The sequence below is a fragment of the Protopterus annectens genome, chromosome 5.part0 (genome assembly GCF_019279795.1).
Source record: "Protopterus annectens isolate FY-2018-M chromosome 5.part0, PAN1.0, whole genome shotgun sequence".
NCBI classification, from domain to species: Eukaryota; Metazoa; Chordata; order Ceratodontiformes; family Protopteridae; genus Protopterus; species Protopterus annectens.
The window spans coordinates 137,508,223-137,524,919 of record NC_056735.1 but is presented as its reverse complement, the minus strand read 5'-3'; the positions used below and the strand labels follow the sequence as shown (position 1 = coordinate 137,524,919).

The 16,697-nt window shown below is 39.8% G+C and overlaps 1 protein-coding gene across 2 annotated transcripts in view; it reads left to right on the top strand.

The window, feature by feature from the left end:
- The window catches only part of TMEM131 (transmembrane protein 131), a 3,850,119-nt gene that overhangs the window by 2,003,070 nt on the left and 1,830,352 nt on the right, over positions 1 to 16,697 (top strand). For both annotated transcript variants that reach the window (XM_044072169.1, XM_044072168.1), the window contains exon 6: positions 16,450 to 16,566. In XM_044072169.1, coding sequence (XP_043928104.1) covers positions 16,450 to 16,566 — 117 coding nt within the window. The remainder of the gene's footprint in view (positions 1 to 16,449; positions 16,567 to 16,697) is intronic.

The following is a 16,697-nucleotide window of genomic DNA, read 5'->3' as shown; positions in this document are numbered from 1 at the left end:
ACATGATAAGAATTATGTGTATATATTTTCACTATTTATTTATTTAGTATTATTATCTTTACTTTTACATGGGTTTTTACCATCTCCATGAATTGATATTTCTATTTTTATGAATTTATTATTATTTCATGATTTCCTTATTTATATATATTATAGATATTTTATATATATACATTTTTATATATATTTTTATATATGTATTTATATATGTTCATATATCTTGTTGCATATTGTATAGAAACATACATTTTTAGTTCTACATGGCTTTAGGTCTTTCTTGATATAAGTGGTTATTATGAATGACTTGAACTAACAGCATTGTAACAGTCATTATGACTACTTGCCTGATTTAAATGAATTACTTGATTGAATTTAATTAAGTGTAATTGGTTAGTATATTTAAAGACTGTTCTGTGATTAGTGAATGAAATCTGATGAAGCGTGCAGCGTTTGGCACGTGAAAGCACTCATTCTCGTCTACAATTAAACTTTTGGAATTTTATGTGCATCGTAGTGGTGGTCTTGTCCTGTATTTTCGCTATTGTTTGGTTTCTTTTCTGGAATCGTGACCTTTGGAGAGCAGCTGTACCTTTTTTCACTTCATAAATGTAGATGTCTGAGTGTATTCACTGTTGCAGTCCTGGTTTCCCACAGCCAGCCCCCTTGTCTCTCTCTCCCTCACTCCTTACAGGGCTATTGGTATTTACTTTGTACTGGTGGTGTTTTTCCACCATAACTTAGCTCCCTGTTTGTGGGCTCCTGATATTTGGGGCAAGAAAAACTGATGTAATGGCGTTGGCTGCCTGTTTTTATACCTCTGACGACCTAACATCAGTCCTGGAGCAACAGCAACCAAGACAGAAATACTAAGCCTCTGGTAATCGGGCCAACTGAGGGCTACCCCTGGCAGGATAACCCAAGTGTGATGACTGCAACAGTGAATACACTCGAACATCTACATTTATGGTAAGTGTACACAACTGTACTTTCTGGTATGGTGGTCTCACTTAATTTCCTTGTACAGTACATTATAATGTTCAGACTTTTGCATGCCTTTATCAGATTCTAAGGAAAGGGTGTTCAGCATGACAGCAGCTAGCAAAACAGCTGGTAGTGGCATCACAAGACATTTTAAAGCAGTATTGTTTATTCTTTTTTAAAAATTAATACACCTGTTGTTTTCCAGTGGCCACATACTGTGAAAAGCATTGTTAGAATGACCTACTGACTTTTTGGTTGCCTCCTGTATTTTTCTGTTGAGGTCAACATAAATCAGAGTCCATTTGTAACATCACTTTTCATCCTTTTTGCTCAGCCACTGTTTTGTATGTGGTATTTCTCTCAGTTTATATTGTATCTTATGTTACCAACAGTATGACAAAAGTATTAAGGATATTCTGATATCTCTTTTTGTTTGGATTACTGATTACATTATAAAACATTAGTGCTTTGAGTCAGAGTTTTGTTTTGTAGTTAAGTTGGCTGTTGTGGGGTCTTGTTACTCTTTTTTGTGTAACACAATAAGATGTGGCACTAGGTGTGCTAACTACAGTGGGCTACATATGTGGTGCCAGTACTACAACTTTGTTTCCTGCAGAGGACATAGGCCGAAAATCATACTGCATGTGTTTGCCTCTTGATGCTGCTTCCTTACAGTGGTTATCAAGATGACTGTCTATTGTTTCATAGGAGGTTACTAGGCCCTAGAGCCCCTAAAAAGCCTAGCCGTATTTATCCCAAGTTGCCTCAATTGTCGGTGGTTAGGTGAGTGAAGTTTGCAGAGGTAAGGATCTATGGTAGTTGATACAAGCTTCCTCTGTCCATGAGGGACATGGGCACCACCCCAGCAGTGAATTTGCGGTCATCCATCCATTGATCTAGGTTGTGTTTGAATAGGATCCGGGAGGGGCTCTGTTTCACGTAAACTGGAAGGATGTTCCAGAGACATGGCAGCCTCTGGGAGATGTGTGTAGCTCTCCAGCATGACCTGTTCATGTCAGAGGTTAAGATCCCTGGAGTGAGTGACCCTCTTGCAGTTTGATTTATGAATGTGTAGCATTTCCATCAGGACCAGGTCAGAGACTGCCCTGTAAGCCAGGCACAGGTCACCCCTTAGTAACTTGTAGGAGACAGAATAAAGTGACAGGGCTTTGTCTTTCCACATAAGATTTGTTTTGTGTACCTTGTAATTTCTTGTTGAGAAACCCATGTGGTGTCTCCAGTTGTTGCCGGTGTCTGGTGAGTTACTTGCAAAATCGAGCATTGTACTCAATTATTGGTCTGATGAGGACCAAGTATAATGGAATTATGACATCCTTAGTTCAAGATGCAATGCCTTTACTTTTAACATGTGCCAAATAAAAGAATTTCCTTAGTACTGTGGATATGTGATGGTAGAGTTCAGACTGCTATCAGCCTGAGTGCCCAGATCAGGTACCACTGGGTCTGCACTTGAGGGGGGGGGGGGTGCTGCTGTCTGTAATGTAATTAGCAGGGATGTCAGCTTTCGCAAAGGGAATACTGATGCATTTTTTGAATTTGGCTTTAATCTGTGGCTTTAGCACCAGTCATTTGTCTGCAGTAATGCTGTTTGCAGTATATTAGCATTGTTGTGGACTCCATAATTGCTCCCAATTTGCACTTGTCAGTGAGCTTGCCTGGATTTTTGAAAAATAAATTCCAAGCAGTAAGGAACCCAGCACAGACCCCTGAGGTACGCCACTGGTGACTGGCCATTTGCTAGAGGTGAATTCACCCACTTTGACAGGATGTGTCCTGTCAGTGAGCCAGTTGTCTACCCATCTAGTAATGTAGGGATTAATTCCCACTTGGAAGTGTTTCTTTATAATACCTGAGTGGGGGATTGTGTCAAATGCCTTGGCTAGGTCAGGATAAGGTGGTATGTACTGTCTTTCCCTCATCCGGGGCCATTGTGACTTTCTCGAAGAAGTCAACCATGTTTAACAGGCATGGTCTACTTTTAACAAATCCGAACTGGGTTGAGTCCAGAGTTTGGAAATTACCTATGTCCTTGTTAATAAGGTCTCTCTCTTTTTTAAAAGTCTTTTGAGTTAATAATACCATGACTAGAATGGACCCCATTCCTAAGTCAAAGTATGATTAAAGTTCATGAAATTAATATTGTTTCAGTCTTTGTTAGCCAGAAGTGCTCCTTGCAGCACCCGCAGTGTGCCCAGTAATGACTCCTACAATTCATAGAGAGTTACATGTACTGGTAACATGTCTAAGTACGATTGTAAGTTTTTTTTATAAGACCCCATTGATCTTACTGTTATTGGAACTGTTTGGACATCCTTCTACATTGCCCTCATTTCTGACTGCCAATCCTGGTGTTTTATGATTTCATGTCACTCTGTACACAAAACACTGTAATCACTGGGTGTAGCAATTTCAATGATTAATGCTACTTTTGTCTTCTTTTCATAGATTACTATTTCTGGTTTTGATACCCCTACTCTGGACCACTAATCAAGGAGCCCGAGTCCTCATCACTGACACTGGAGAGGGATGTTCACTTGGAACAAAAATGGATACACTCAGTATTTAAAGATGCAGATCTCTCTGTATCAAGCACCATTTTCCCTTAAGAGCACACAGGGAACAAACTCAGCCCAGGGTCTGAGTTCCTCTCTCTTTCTCTCCCCAGGTCCCCAGTAAGGCTTCTTGCTGGCACAGCTGTAGGGTTAGGTCCTCAGCCAAGTGTACAAGCCGAGTCCTCCAACACCTTCTCTGTGAAAGCAGTGCTTCGTGTCCCTGCTCCAAGCAGCTGGTACATGCATGCGCACGTGCACACACACACACACACACACACCTGGAAAAGGCTATGTTTGGGTCTTGTATGGTCAGCAGATATGTATGCAGTCCCACGACTGCAGATCTATACATGTAATCCGATGTTGGGGGGTATCATTGCGGTACTACCAGGATATTTTCATCGTAATGCCAGTCTTTTTGCCAGATGTGGCAAGATGGCTGAGCAGTTTTTTCGAGTGCAGTTGGCAGATCAGAGGTACTATCGCTGGAGTTTCAGGTTGTCCCCATTTTCAGTTGGTTCACCTGGGGACAGATTTGGTTTTTTTTTTGCGGATTTATTTAACCGGATGATAGAAAAAGGAAAATTCTGTATTTTCTTGAGTGTTTGAATACGTACGGGGATTATATATCATTGTGTTTTAGTTTTTTTAGGGCCTTAGTTATGAACTTGTTGGTTGCCGCTAGTCTTTAGATTTAACAAATTGACTAATAAGAGGAGGCCACTTTACATTGTGTATGTTTGGGAAGGGGCTAATTATATTATGCGTTCGATTCCTTCTGCTAGGCAGAAGCAGCAAGGCCAAAGGAGTGACCTTCTCAGTGTCAGTGGGCTGGGTCCAAGGGCTTCCTTCGGTTCTCGGCCTCAGTGGAGCCAGCAGAGGTAGTTAAGCCAGGAAGTCAGAGTCTCGAGCAGAAACTTTACTGTTAGGAGAAAGGCCTTCTCAGGACAGGATGGAAGGGCCAGTCCTAGTGGAGGTAACTGTTCTAAGTTTCATCCCAAGGTAGTTAGGAAGTTCTCCTCTGTTCAGCAAAGTTCAAAGCTTCTCCGCCTGAGACAGAGCTGTCTCTGCCACAGCTGTGGGGGCCTCTCCAAGTGTTCACGGGGCTTGGACTTCTCACGGCCAGACTTGATTGTATGCAACCCATTCTGACTCTGGCCTAGGGTGTTCCAGGCCTACAATAGTTTTGAACAGCAAGTTCACAGGTCAGGGAGGATTATAGTTTTGACTTACATGAAGTAGGGAATTAGTGTTGATTCTGTTCAATTCAGGAAAGGCTCTACAGCTTCTAGTTTGAAGGGATTTCTCATCCCTTGACTGCTTATTTCCTACTTTGAATGTTTTAAATGGGAAGATTTTTCTTACTCTGATTCCAGGAAATCCCGCCACCTCCTTTTTTTTTGGGCCAGCCAGGGCCCTTAGGGGAAGGGAAGCTTTACTCTATGTGTTGGATTTTAGCCTAGAGGATTTTTGTTTTTTTAGCCTCCCTGCTCCTGCTTTGGGTTAAGCCTGATACCTCCAGGACTCCTCATGTGTTGAGCCTCTTGCTTAAGAGTCCTAGGGGGCTTCTCCTAACCCTGTCTCAAGTGCCAGCTAGTGTTAGAAGCTTCTGTGAGGGGGCTGAATTAATTCCTCCATCAAGTAGGCAAAAGTTGCTCCAGGGCCAGGGAAGGAAAGGGTCTAAAAGCCATAAAGGTGAAAAAGCTGCATTGAAAAGCTCTTACTGCTAAAATATCAAAAATTATTCCTCTCACAATTGGTTTACTTTTCATTATCTCTATTTTGGTAATTGATCTAAGAGTTGAATTGTTTGGTTCATGTGTCTGTACAAGTAAACAATTGAAGAGGATGGTGTGGATTTGATGCGATACTTGTTGGGTGGTATGCAGTGTGGCTAGTAGTTCTTGATGCTGTTTCTACAGGCATGGCATTCTGTTCTTTGTAAATTAATTGGGCTATTGGCTTGCAAACATTCCTGATTTGCTTTACAGTTCTGTGTGTTGTTTGGTTCAGCCAAAAGTGGGTGCTAAAGTTTGAAAGAAAAAATGCTACAAAGCTTGAGTCATGCAGGGGTTTTAAAGATTTGTGTTAGCAGTCCAACTTGGAAGCAAATTTTTAAAGAAAAGGAGGGATAAGCCTCTCTTATGCCTCCCAAGGGCAGAGTGTGCAGGACGGTAATAAAACAGGGTATTAATGACTTTGCTTAGGGGGACTGTGGGAGTTCATATGCTAGCTGGTCTGGGTAGGTCTAGTCGTGGTAGGGGGGTGCTCAACCTAATGAGGGCAGCCTTTTTCAGCTGCCAGTGGAAGACCGCTCATTCCAGGGGATTTACCCGAGACTGTCTGGGACAAAGAGGCACACTTACTAATTACTCTTTGCAGATGGGTGGGATTACGAATTCATCACTTGTTGGCAGATTTTATTACAGATTTTATTTCCACACAATGCCCCATTCAATTTCCACACGATGGGCCAAAGAAAAGAGGCTCCACTGTTCAGCTCACAAGCAAAAGGGGCTGGGGGCTTCTCCATGGCCAGTCCTCCTCCACAAAAGGGGCCTAGGATTTCCCCTATTGCAGATGTCAGCCCCGTTCCAGTAAGAACAAAGAGGGGAAACCAAAGATTATCCCTTGAAGTAGCTTATCTCCTCAAGGGCTCAGCAAGATTCCAAGAGGCTAAGACAAACTTTACATCTGCAGTTTTGAAGCTCACCAAGTGGTAATCAGTGGATCTCAAGGACTTTTACCTTAGCTACTAAGCCCAGCATAGTCACATACTTCTGATCTAGTGATGGCTTATCTCAGGCTTTCATTATCAGTTTCATCAGTTCTTTCATTTCTCCCACTCTACATTGCCCAAGAGTATTCACAACCTTCTACCATTCAGGGATAGCTTATTTCCAGGCTTGAAAAGGTTCTGGCTCCTTACTTACTTGCTCGATGATTTAAAGGAAACCTGAAGAATTCATCTCAGCTCTGGGAATATCCTATAGCAGGCTAAAGATGCTGGCCTATTAGGTCCACGGACAAACAAATAGTCTATCCCAGTCAAGACATGTGCTTCTCATTTCTTGTGTGAGACTGCAAGCAGTGTCAGACAATTTTTTAGCACATGGAAAACAAAGAGTCTGTCACTCCCAATGCCCAAACTTCCTCATAACCCCTGCAAGACTGCAAGTCTGTCACTGGACACAGCACTCAGGGGTTCATTCATGGTTGTATTCTGGTCTTTCCCAACCAACTGCTGCATGCATATGTGCACTCAGGAATCAAAGCTGTAAAATGTATCTCAAAAGTGGGAGGATTTGGACACTGTCATTAAAATAATACCTTGCTTCAAAAAGAATTTTGTGGTGGGCTCCAGGAGGAAAGTCTATACAATCAGATTCCTCTGCGACCTCGCCAGAGGCGAAATAGATTTAAAGACAGATGCCTCTCGACATTGCCTGGGAAGAAACATTGGGAGGAAAAAGGATACAAAAGTGGTGGCCTGCCCACAAGACAGCATCTTAACAACAGAGAACAGAAGTTAGCAACCAGCTCATCTGTATATCCAGCTTTACAAGGAGTTACTTCTTCGTTACTTCTTGTCACGGGCAGGTGTTGATTCTAAACTCATGTACAAGCTGTTTCAACATTCTAACCAAGCAAGGGCAGGCATATGTGCAATGAGAGACAAGGCATGGATGAATTAGGTTTGCAGGTAAGGCTTCATTTTTGGTTTCACACAGAGTGTCAAAGGGATTGTGTATTCAAATTAAAGTTAAATCATGGAGCACACGAGTGAAACTCATAAGTCATGTATCAGAAATTGACAGTGTCATGGGGAACTCCAGAGATATCTCTTTGTTCTTTGGTGAAACCTTCAGTGCACCACAAACCATTGCACAAAGGGGTTTCATCACACAGAAAAAGGTCACACAAGACTTTCCACACACAGATGAAAACTTCATCCAAGGTTAGCAAACTCTGCTCTCTTCCTTCCAAAGGTACTCATTAAAGGTCTCTTAGCTCCAGGGCCAAGGATAAATTTGGTAGCTCCAGATTGGTCTTCCTCGCAATAGCTCCACATCCTACTCCTCGTCACTGCAAGACACCACCTCCACTCCTTTACCCTCTGATTCCCATAAAGTATCCTAGAAGGATCGCCATCTGCCCTCTCATCAGCTTCACCTTCATCCAGGTGTCAGGCTTCATCAAGCTTCAAACTACAAGGTGGATTCTCTGGCACCAAGTACAGAATGTGAAACACTTTTGGAAGAACAAGAAGTTTTAGGATGGAATGAGAAAGATGGAAGAGAAAGGTGGCCTTGGAGTACAGCAAAGAATTCTTTGATTTGGACTTTGGTGTTCTTCTTCAATATCTTACTGAGTTATTGGACATTCATTTGCTATTCAAAGGTTTATGATTCATATTGGCCCTTTGGTCTCCAATGTTTTTTCATTAGATCCATTGTTTTCGTTGCTTCCCCATTAGCAGCTTACTATGATAGCTGGGAAAGAAAATTTTTTGTTGGAGCTCCTCTACCTGCTTCTTTGGGAAATTTGTGTTGTGCTGCTGAATTAACTCAACCTTGGAGCTCCGCGGCTAATTTATTTTGCTGTTACTTGTCATGGAAGACCGCTTGAACTGTGGGGGATTACTTGCAAGCATATACTGTCTGAGTTGCAGGCCCTTGGGAGTATAGACTTTACTTACCCATCCATAAGGATTATGCCTATTACCTTAACTCAGTCTTTTATTTTTGCCTTAATATTTAATTAGTGGTTTCTTGTAACCTACTTATCAACCAGCCTATTTTTTACATGCCTTTTTGCAAAAATAAAAAAGACAAGATTTTATTATTAACTTTATTTTTTTAGCAGACAATTGCTTATATTATTTAAGCAGGTGCAGATTTTCTTTTTGTTTGGTTCAGCAGTTGTTTGTTCTTTTGTTTCAAACTCACAGGGCAATGTGGTGTCAAAACAAACTATTTGGCTTCCATTTGGTTTTGTTACTAGATTTTGTTATTCTGAGATTGGCAACTAGATTCCAGCTGATTCCAACATTTAGGCCACTAGGGCTACTGCAACTTCCAACAGCATGGGGTTGGGGTAAGGGTAATTGATATTTTGGAAGCAGCCTGCTGAGTTCATACCATAAACTCTAAGCATTATCACCTTCCTCTTCACTTGCTTTTTAGGGCTCATTTTGCCTTTGGCAATCTGCATTAATTCACTGTCAGCTCCTTACCTCTTGCTTTGGATTACTACTGCACTCTGCTTCTATTCAATGGAAGAAAGACCTAAGCAATGAGTTTTGAAGACCTAGTAACATTTGTGTAGATGTTGAAATGTAGATGTTCAGGCCTTCCATCTCCCTTTCTCCCTCTCTCCCTCCCTCCTTCCCTGTGTCCTTGTGGTGGTAGTGTAGTTTTTTTATATTATTTATTTGTATATATATATACATATATTGGTGTATTTTTTGGTGTTTTTCTTGGGACTTCTCTTTTTAGTCTAGGGTGACATCTGGGCAAGGGCAAGAAAAGATATGGTGCACGCATGCGCATTAGTACGTACTGGCACTGGACGCCAGTCTAAGCCCATGACGACGTACAGCCTTATACCTTATAATTTGGTAGCGACTGGACTATGGACTATACCCAATAGTCAGGACTGCAGCAATGGAATCCTCGAACATCTACATTTATGGTAGGTACAAAACTGTACTTTTTGAGGAGAGCCATAACTCCTTCAGAAGGGGGACTGTATAGCTTTGGTATGCATTCATTTTTGTAAATCATTTGATGAGCTTGACGCAGCCTTGTTTTTCTGTCCAACCTATGTATGTCCAACCTATCCAACTCCTTTTGGGACCAGTCAATCACTCCAAAACTGTAAATTAGGACAGGAAGAGCAAATTGGTTATAGCTTGGACATTATTCCTAGATGTCAATGCTGTTTTCAGTATTCATTTTAGTCTTCAAATGTATTCCTTACTAAGTTTTTTTATTCGCATTTGTTCGAGTTTTATTGTTGATCCTTCATCAATGCCAAATATTTATACACTCCCTCTTGCTCAAGTTCTTTTATATCACATTCTTGTCCCAAACTAATGTTTTCTTGGTGCTGAAGCTTTCCTACTTTAAAGGTTGCTTTTGCACATTTATCAAGACCAAGTGGCATTCTTCTGTCATCTGAAAAAGTTTTGACCACTTGCAGTTGTGCCTTCAATTTGTCACCTGATGAACTATACAGTTTTAAATCATCTACAAAAAGAAGATAAGTCTTTACGCTTTGCTGTTTTCTGCAAGCCAAATTGTAGCCATGTCCTAATCTGTTAAGGAGCCAGCTTAGTGGGTTAAGGGCAAGACAAAAGGGAAGCGGTGAGAGTCACCCTGGAATATCCCCCTTTGAATTTTCATCCCCAGAATAATAATTTGTCCTTTGTCATGGCTTAACTGCAAAGTGGATTGATACTGTTTAATGGTTGCTGTAATGTAATCTGTGTAGGATGCATCTTATACATTTTTAAAGGAGAATTGCACCCACAGACACAAAAGACATGTTTATTTCATCATGGCTTGGTGTTTCCTACATTTTAATACCACTCTGGCACTATTTACTGTTCTTTAGATATTTTTTACTTAATTTCTGAGTCTGACCACATGGGGTCTAGCATCTTGAAGTGATCCTGATTGTTTAGTCTGCCTCTAGGAATCCCACAATGTAGCGCTTGTCTGTAAAAAAAAATAAAATAAAATAAAAAAAATCATGCAGGCCTCTTTCTTCCTGTCACTGCATTGATTTTACATGCATACACTGCTGTCTTTCTGTCACTTTTAAGTAACATCTCATTCCATTCATTGGCTACTTAAAACACAAGCAGTGCAAATGCCGCAGAACAGACTTTCAAAGTGCTTTTTACTGCTGCTGTTTTTTTAGAATGGCTAAACTGCAGTCTCTTGTGAAGCCTATATTGTATTGCTACTCTTCTCCCATCCCCCTTCACACCTAACTTCCCTAGCTGTCAAAGTGCTAAGGGTAGTTTGAGCTGTTACCTGCTGTGACTGACAGCTCACAGCAGGAGACTTGACTCGTATACTGTTTCCTTGTTCTAGCCTTTATTTTTGGATGGGTAGGGGAAGGACCAGGGAGCTGTGGCATTACAGCACGTGTGGGTTTTTAGGACTGTCATGGTGATGTCAGCTTGGGGAGGTAATTGGCCAGAAAACCATCTGTAGTCATTGGCCTTGATAACCTCACTGAACTGGAGACTGCAGCAAGCTTTTCTAGGGCGGGATAAAAGTTTTTTTTAAAGTGAAACCACCACAGTACAGTTGTAGTGGAGAGAAACAGTAGATTTAAAATGTTTTAAATGCTGTTTTGTAGTTTATTTATAGCAGGGATTAAAAGTATAAATAGGGAGAAAAAGGAACATTTAAGTTGAGCATTTAGTAATAGAATCCAGTTGTTATCCTTTAAGCACTCTTTTATCCATGAATGTGGGATACTGTCACATGCTTTTTGTAGTCTATCCGCGCCATACTTAGATTATTCCCGTTTTTACAGTTTTGCATTATGCCTTTCTTTAACAACAAATTACTCTTTTTTCCATATGACTTTCTTTTATTACCCTTTTGTTCTATTGCAATGGTTGAGTTTTCTTCTAAATGACAATAAACTCTGTCAGCATCAGTTCCAGTGTATAGTTTATACATCGTTGGAAGGCAAGTTATTGGTCTGTAGTTTTTAGGATAGCTTGTAGGTTCAATCTTAAGTAGGAGTACTCTTTTTTCCTGTTGTTAACCAGGCTGGTGTCTATTCAGGGTGCACATATAAATAGTTCTTACTCATGGCTAAATCTTCATGTAAAAATGTTAATACTTTCAGCCAGAAGTTAGGCACTGCATCTGTGCCTGGTGTTTTCTAGTTAGCTTTTCTTAACTTTGTTTCAGTCTCTCTGGCCGTTACTTCTTATTCTTTCTTTTACTTATATCCATTTAGCATCTTTGCTATGTTCCACAGGATCTTCATAGGTATTTCTCCAAAATGTATAATTTCTTCTTTTTGTGGTGGTGTTTCAATTCCTTTTACCTTGTTTCCTAGTTCGCTATAAATCTTTTTTGGGTCATCACTTTCACAATTGTTTATTTGGGACTTTCCTTTTATATTTATAGTTATCTGCACATCTTCTAAGTTTTTCTGCCTGTGCTGATATTTTTAGTTTATTATTTGTGATAGTGCACGATAGGTCCTGATCTGTTCTGATACGGTGCATTGTTTTTATCAAGTCTGTCTTTCAGAGAATTTTTATCTTTTCCCTCTTCTCTAGTCTTCTAAGTGACACTTCTGGTCTTAATTGTTTTATAGATTTCTCTATTCAGTACTTCCATAATACCATTCGATGTCTTCCCTACCTTTCCTTTACTACCCTATGTTTTAGTGGCAAGACTTTATCTGTTATTAGTTTAACTGCACAGTAACACAGTAGATATAAAAAGTGTACATGCCCCTGCTAAAAATGCCAGGTTTTTGTGATATAAAAAATGAGACCACAAAAATAATTTCCAAACTTTTCCCACCTTTAATGTGACCTAGAACATTTACAATTCAATTAAAAAAACAACCTGTTAGGGGGAATAATATAAAAAAATCATAAACATACAATAAGCTGGTTGCATAAGTGTGCACAGCCTTAAACCAATACTTTGTTGAAGCACCTTTTGATTTAATTACAGCATTCAGTCTTCTTCAGTAGAAGTCTGTCAGTATGGCACATCATGACTTGGCAATATTTGCCCACTCTTCCTTGCAAAAGCGCTCCAAATCTGTCAGATTGCGAGGGCATCTCTTGTGCACAGCCCTGTTTAGTTCACCCCACACGTTTTCTATTGGATTTTAGTCTGGGCTGTGGCTGGGCCATTCCAAAACTTTAATTTTCTTCCGGTGAAGCCATTCTTTTGTCGATCTGGATGTATGCTTGGGGTCATTGTCATGTTGAAAGGTGAAATTATTCTTCATCTTCAGCTTTCTAGCAGGTTATGGGCCAGAAGTGACTGGTATTTGGAACTGTTCATAATTCTCTCCACCTTGATTAAAGCCCCAGTTCCAGCTGAAGAAAAATAACCCCAAAGCATGGTACTGCCACCACCATGCTTCACCGAGGGGATTGTGTTCTTTTGGTGACGTGAAGTGTTGTTTTTGCGCTAAACGTACCATTTGGAATTGCGGCCAAAAGGTTCAACCTTGGTCTCATTCAGACCATAACTCATTTTCGCACATGCTTTTGGGAGCTTGATGTATTGTTTTGCAAATTTTAGCTGGGCCTGAATTTTTTTGTGTGTAAGAAAGGGCTTCCGTCTTGCAACCCTAACCCATAGTCCAGACATATAGAGAATATGGGAGATTGTTGTCACATGTAGTACACAACCAGTGCATGCCAGTAATTCCTGCAGCTCGTTCAGTGTTGCTGTAGGTCTCTTGGCATCCTCCCTGACCAGTTTTCGTCTTGTCTTTTCATCAATTTTGGAGGGACGTCCAGTTCTTTGCAACGTCGCTGTTGCCTCATATTTTCTGCACTTTTTGATGACTGTCTTCACTGTGGTCCATGGTATATCCAATGCTGTGGAAATTTTTTGTACCCTTCTCCTGACTGATACCTTTCAACTAAGCAATCCCTTTGATGCTTTGTAAGCTCTTTGCGAACCATGGCTTTTGCTGTAGCAGACAACTGAGTAAATGTCAGGAAAGTCCTACTAGGACAGCTGAAGTTTATTTGGGGGTAATCAGAGTCTCTTTAATTGATGGCAGGTGTGTATCCAAGAAGACTGAATACTGTAATTAAATCAAAATGTGCTTCAGCAAAGTATTAGTTTAAGGGTGTGCTGTGCACACTTATGCAACCAGCTTATTGTACGTTTTTTATTTTTTTATATTTTTTCCCCTAACAGATTTGTTTGTTTTTCAATTGAATTGTACAGGTTATAGGTCACATTAAAGGTGGGAAAAGTTTTGAAATGATTTATTGTGGTCTAATTTTTTTATATATCACAAAAACCTGACATTTTAACAGGGGTGTGTACAATTTTTATATCCACTGTATATTTTATTTACTTCTGTTATATTGTATCGATCTTTATGGATAGTCCTAATTACTGTGTTCATTTGTTTTATATAACTTCCAACGTTTGGGGTTTTATTAACTTTCTGTAGTCTATTTCTTTTGTTGATCTTAATATGTCTGTCCATCTCTTTTAAATCAAGCAACCCTTCTCTTAGATCATTTTCTTCTAAACTGAGGGCACGTTCTTTGTTCTCCATTTCTTGCGGGCATTCTACAGAAAGTTCCAGAGCATCTTCCTGTGCCACATTCTCTTCTGTTTTATTCTGTGTCATCCATTGCTCTTTCATATGGGAACTCACTGGCCTATCACTCCACAACATTGACTATGTCAGAGTTACCACAGTTTCCTCTTCCTTCATTTGCTGTGCAACTCCAACTTTTCTACTGGTTTCCTGCTGAAGGCTCCAAAGTATCTTCATATGGCAACTGAGCAGGTGCTTCCCACTCCATTGGTTTCTCCTTAATTTGGGGATCCATTGATGTATCCTGCTGTAATGGTATCAGAGTTAGATTTCTACACTAAATCCTTCATTTCCCATGTAATCTATAACCTCAGTTTCTATTCCTTTAACTTCTTTATTTCCTCTTTTCTACTTTTCCTCTTTGTTTCTTTATTTTTTGCTTTGTAAATTGTTCCATGTATGGATCCCTTTGCCTATATATCTTTTTAAATATCTTTGGTGCTGCTCTTTTTGCATTGATTAGTTTTGCTTTCTTCTTTGCATAAATATTGCACCATATTGAATCTGTCTTTCCCATGTCCATATTCTTCTTCAGATGTGTCCTGCTCCTCCTTACATTGGGGACTCATTGTTCTACCATGCTATGATATAACCTGTGTTAGACTTTCTACACTTAATCCTTCACTTTGCAGGTATTCCATAACTTCAACTTCTGTTTTTTAACTTGTACTTTACTAATCTTCTGTTCTACATTCCCTCTTTGTGATCTTATTTTGGGAATTATCTCTATAATACCTGAGTGGGGGATTGTGTCAAATGCCTTGGCTAGGTCAAGATGAGACGGGTGGTATGCACAGTCTTTCCCTTGTCCATGGCCTTGGTAACTTTCTTGAAGAAGTCAGCCAAGTTTAACAGACATGATCTACCTTTAACTAATCCGAACTGAGTTGGGTCCAGAGTTTGGAGATTACCTATGTTTTTGTTAATAAGTTCCATTGTGCATGTTTCCATGTCTTGCAAGTGAGGCTAGTCAAGCTTGTAGTACTATAATTCCCAGTGTCAGCTGATGTTGCCCCCTTTGTGCAGAGGGGTTACTGTTAATGTCCTCCATTCCGCTGGAACATAGCCATTTCTCTGGCTGTGGTCTAATCTGCAAGTTTGTGCCCGTTGTTCAGGTTATTGTTTGGTGTTAATAGCATACGTTTCTCTCATTCATGAGAAATGTTCTTGTCCTTAATACACAGCAAAACCGTTCTGCCAGAAGTTGTTTGCAGTTTGCGTGCTACATCCCATTTTCATGACTTCAGCTTTAAGTCCCTAAACTTACTGCTCTTCTACAGGGGGCGTTGGCTGATTGCAGTTTTGTACTTGAGCCTGTTTTGCTCAGTGCTAATTTAAATCAGACTGAAATTCAAATTATATTTTTAGTATGGTGCTAAGGTACCTCTTGTACAGGCAGATGTTTGTGGGGCTTGTTATGTTTTGATGAGGATTTCCAAGAGACTGGTGACTTTTCCTCATTACCATATGTAACCTACTAGAAAACCTAGTAACCACAATGCAGTGCTCCATACAAAACATTTATGAAATATAGACTCTTATGTAAATGTTATACAGAATTGTCAAAGCTTTAAAAATAACAAATTTAAAAATATTTAACTGGCACCCCAACAACTGAATATTTTTAATATTTATAGTATTTTTTTTTTTTTTTAAGGCGGCCATGTTGGTGCAGCGGTTAGCGTTGTCGCCTCACAGCAAGAGGTTCCCTGGTTCAATTCTTGGCTGGGGTGTCTTCTGTGCGGAGTCTGCGTGTCCTCCCTGTGGTCGCATGGGTTTCCTCTGGGTGCTCTGGTTTCCTCCCATATCCCAAAGACATGCTGTAGATGGACTGGACAATCTAAATTGGCCCTAGGTGTGAGTGCATGTGTGTGTGTGCCTTCTGTGAAAGGTTGGGCGCCAGGCTGGCAACTCGACATCGTAAAACTCCACTGCCAATCATGAGCGGACAGGTGATCCGCTGTGGCGATTCCTAACCGGGAAAAGCCGAAAGAAGAAGAAGTAATTTTTAGTTTTTTTCATGTTAACTTGTGAAATTCCACTGATGTTTTTATAAAGACTATGTATGCACATTATATTTATTCAGTTTTTCATTTCATATAGGAGTTATGTATTTTTGTGCATTTATATATATATGGTTTGGTTTGTTATGTATTTTAACTTAAACAAAAGTTTTCAAAACATCCATACTGAATATTGTCATATAACTAGCATTTGCTCCACTTCCATTGTGTTTATTCTGTTTCATTTTGCTGTGCCTTCTCACCTTTATTAAAACACACAGCTATAATAATGGACTGCAAGTTTTTTTTCCCCAAAACCTTTACTGAATTACCACTTGTGACATAAGCTTTATGCCATATATGCAAATCTCGCATAGAACAGGATGGCTGAATACATGGATAGGATATTTTCTTGGTCCATGCATTTTGTGTACCTGTTACTATTAAGGGTATTTTCTTAATTTTCTTTTTGTTTTTTTTTTACTTAAGTGTAATATTGGTATTTACAAAAAGTAATAGTTCTTTCTATCTGTTTATTGTAGAAAATTACCCCAGGAGGAAACACATCATTTGATGTAGTATTTCTTGCAAGAGTAGTGGGAAATGTAGAAAATACATTATTTATTAACACATCACACCATGGCGTGTTTACATACCAGGTGAGTAATCCAGATATGCAAGTATTAAATTCATGAAATAGCTTTGTCTTTTATTATAAGCTAACAACCACTCATTTTGCTTTATCAGTTTTTGTTGTAAAGTTATCCATCTTGGTAATTATACTGAATAA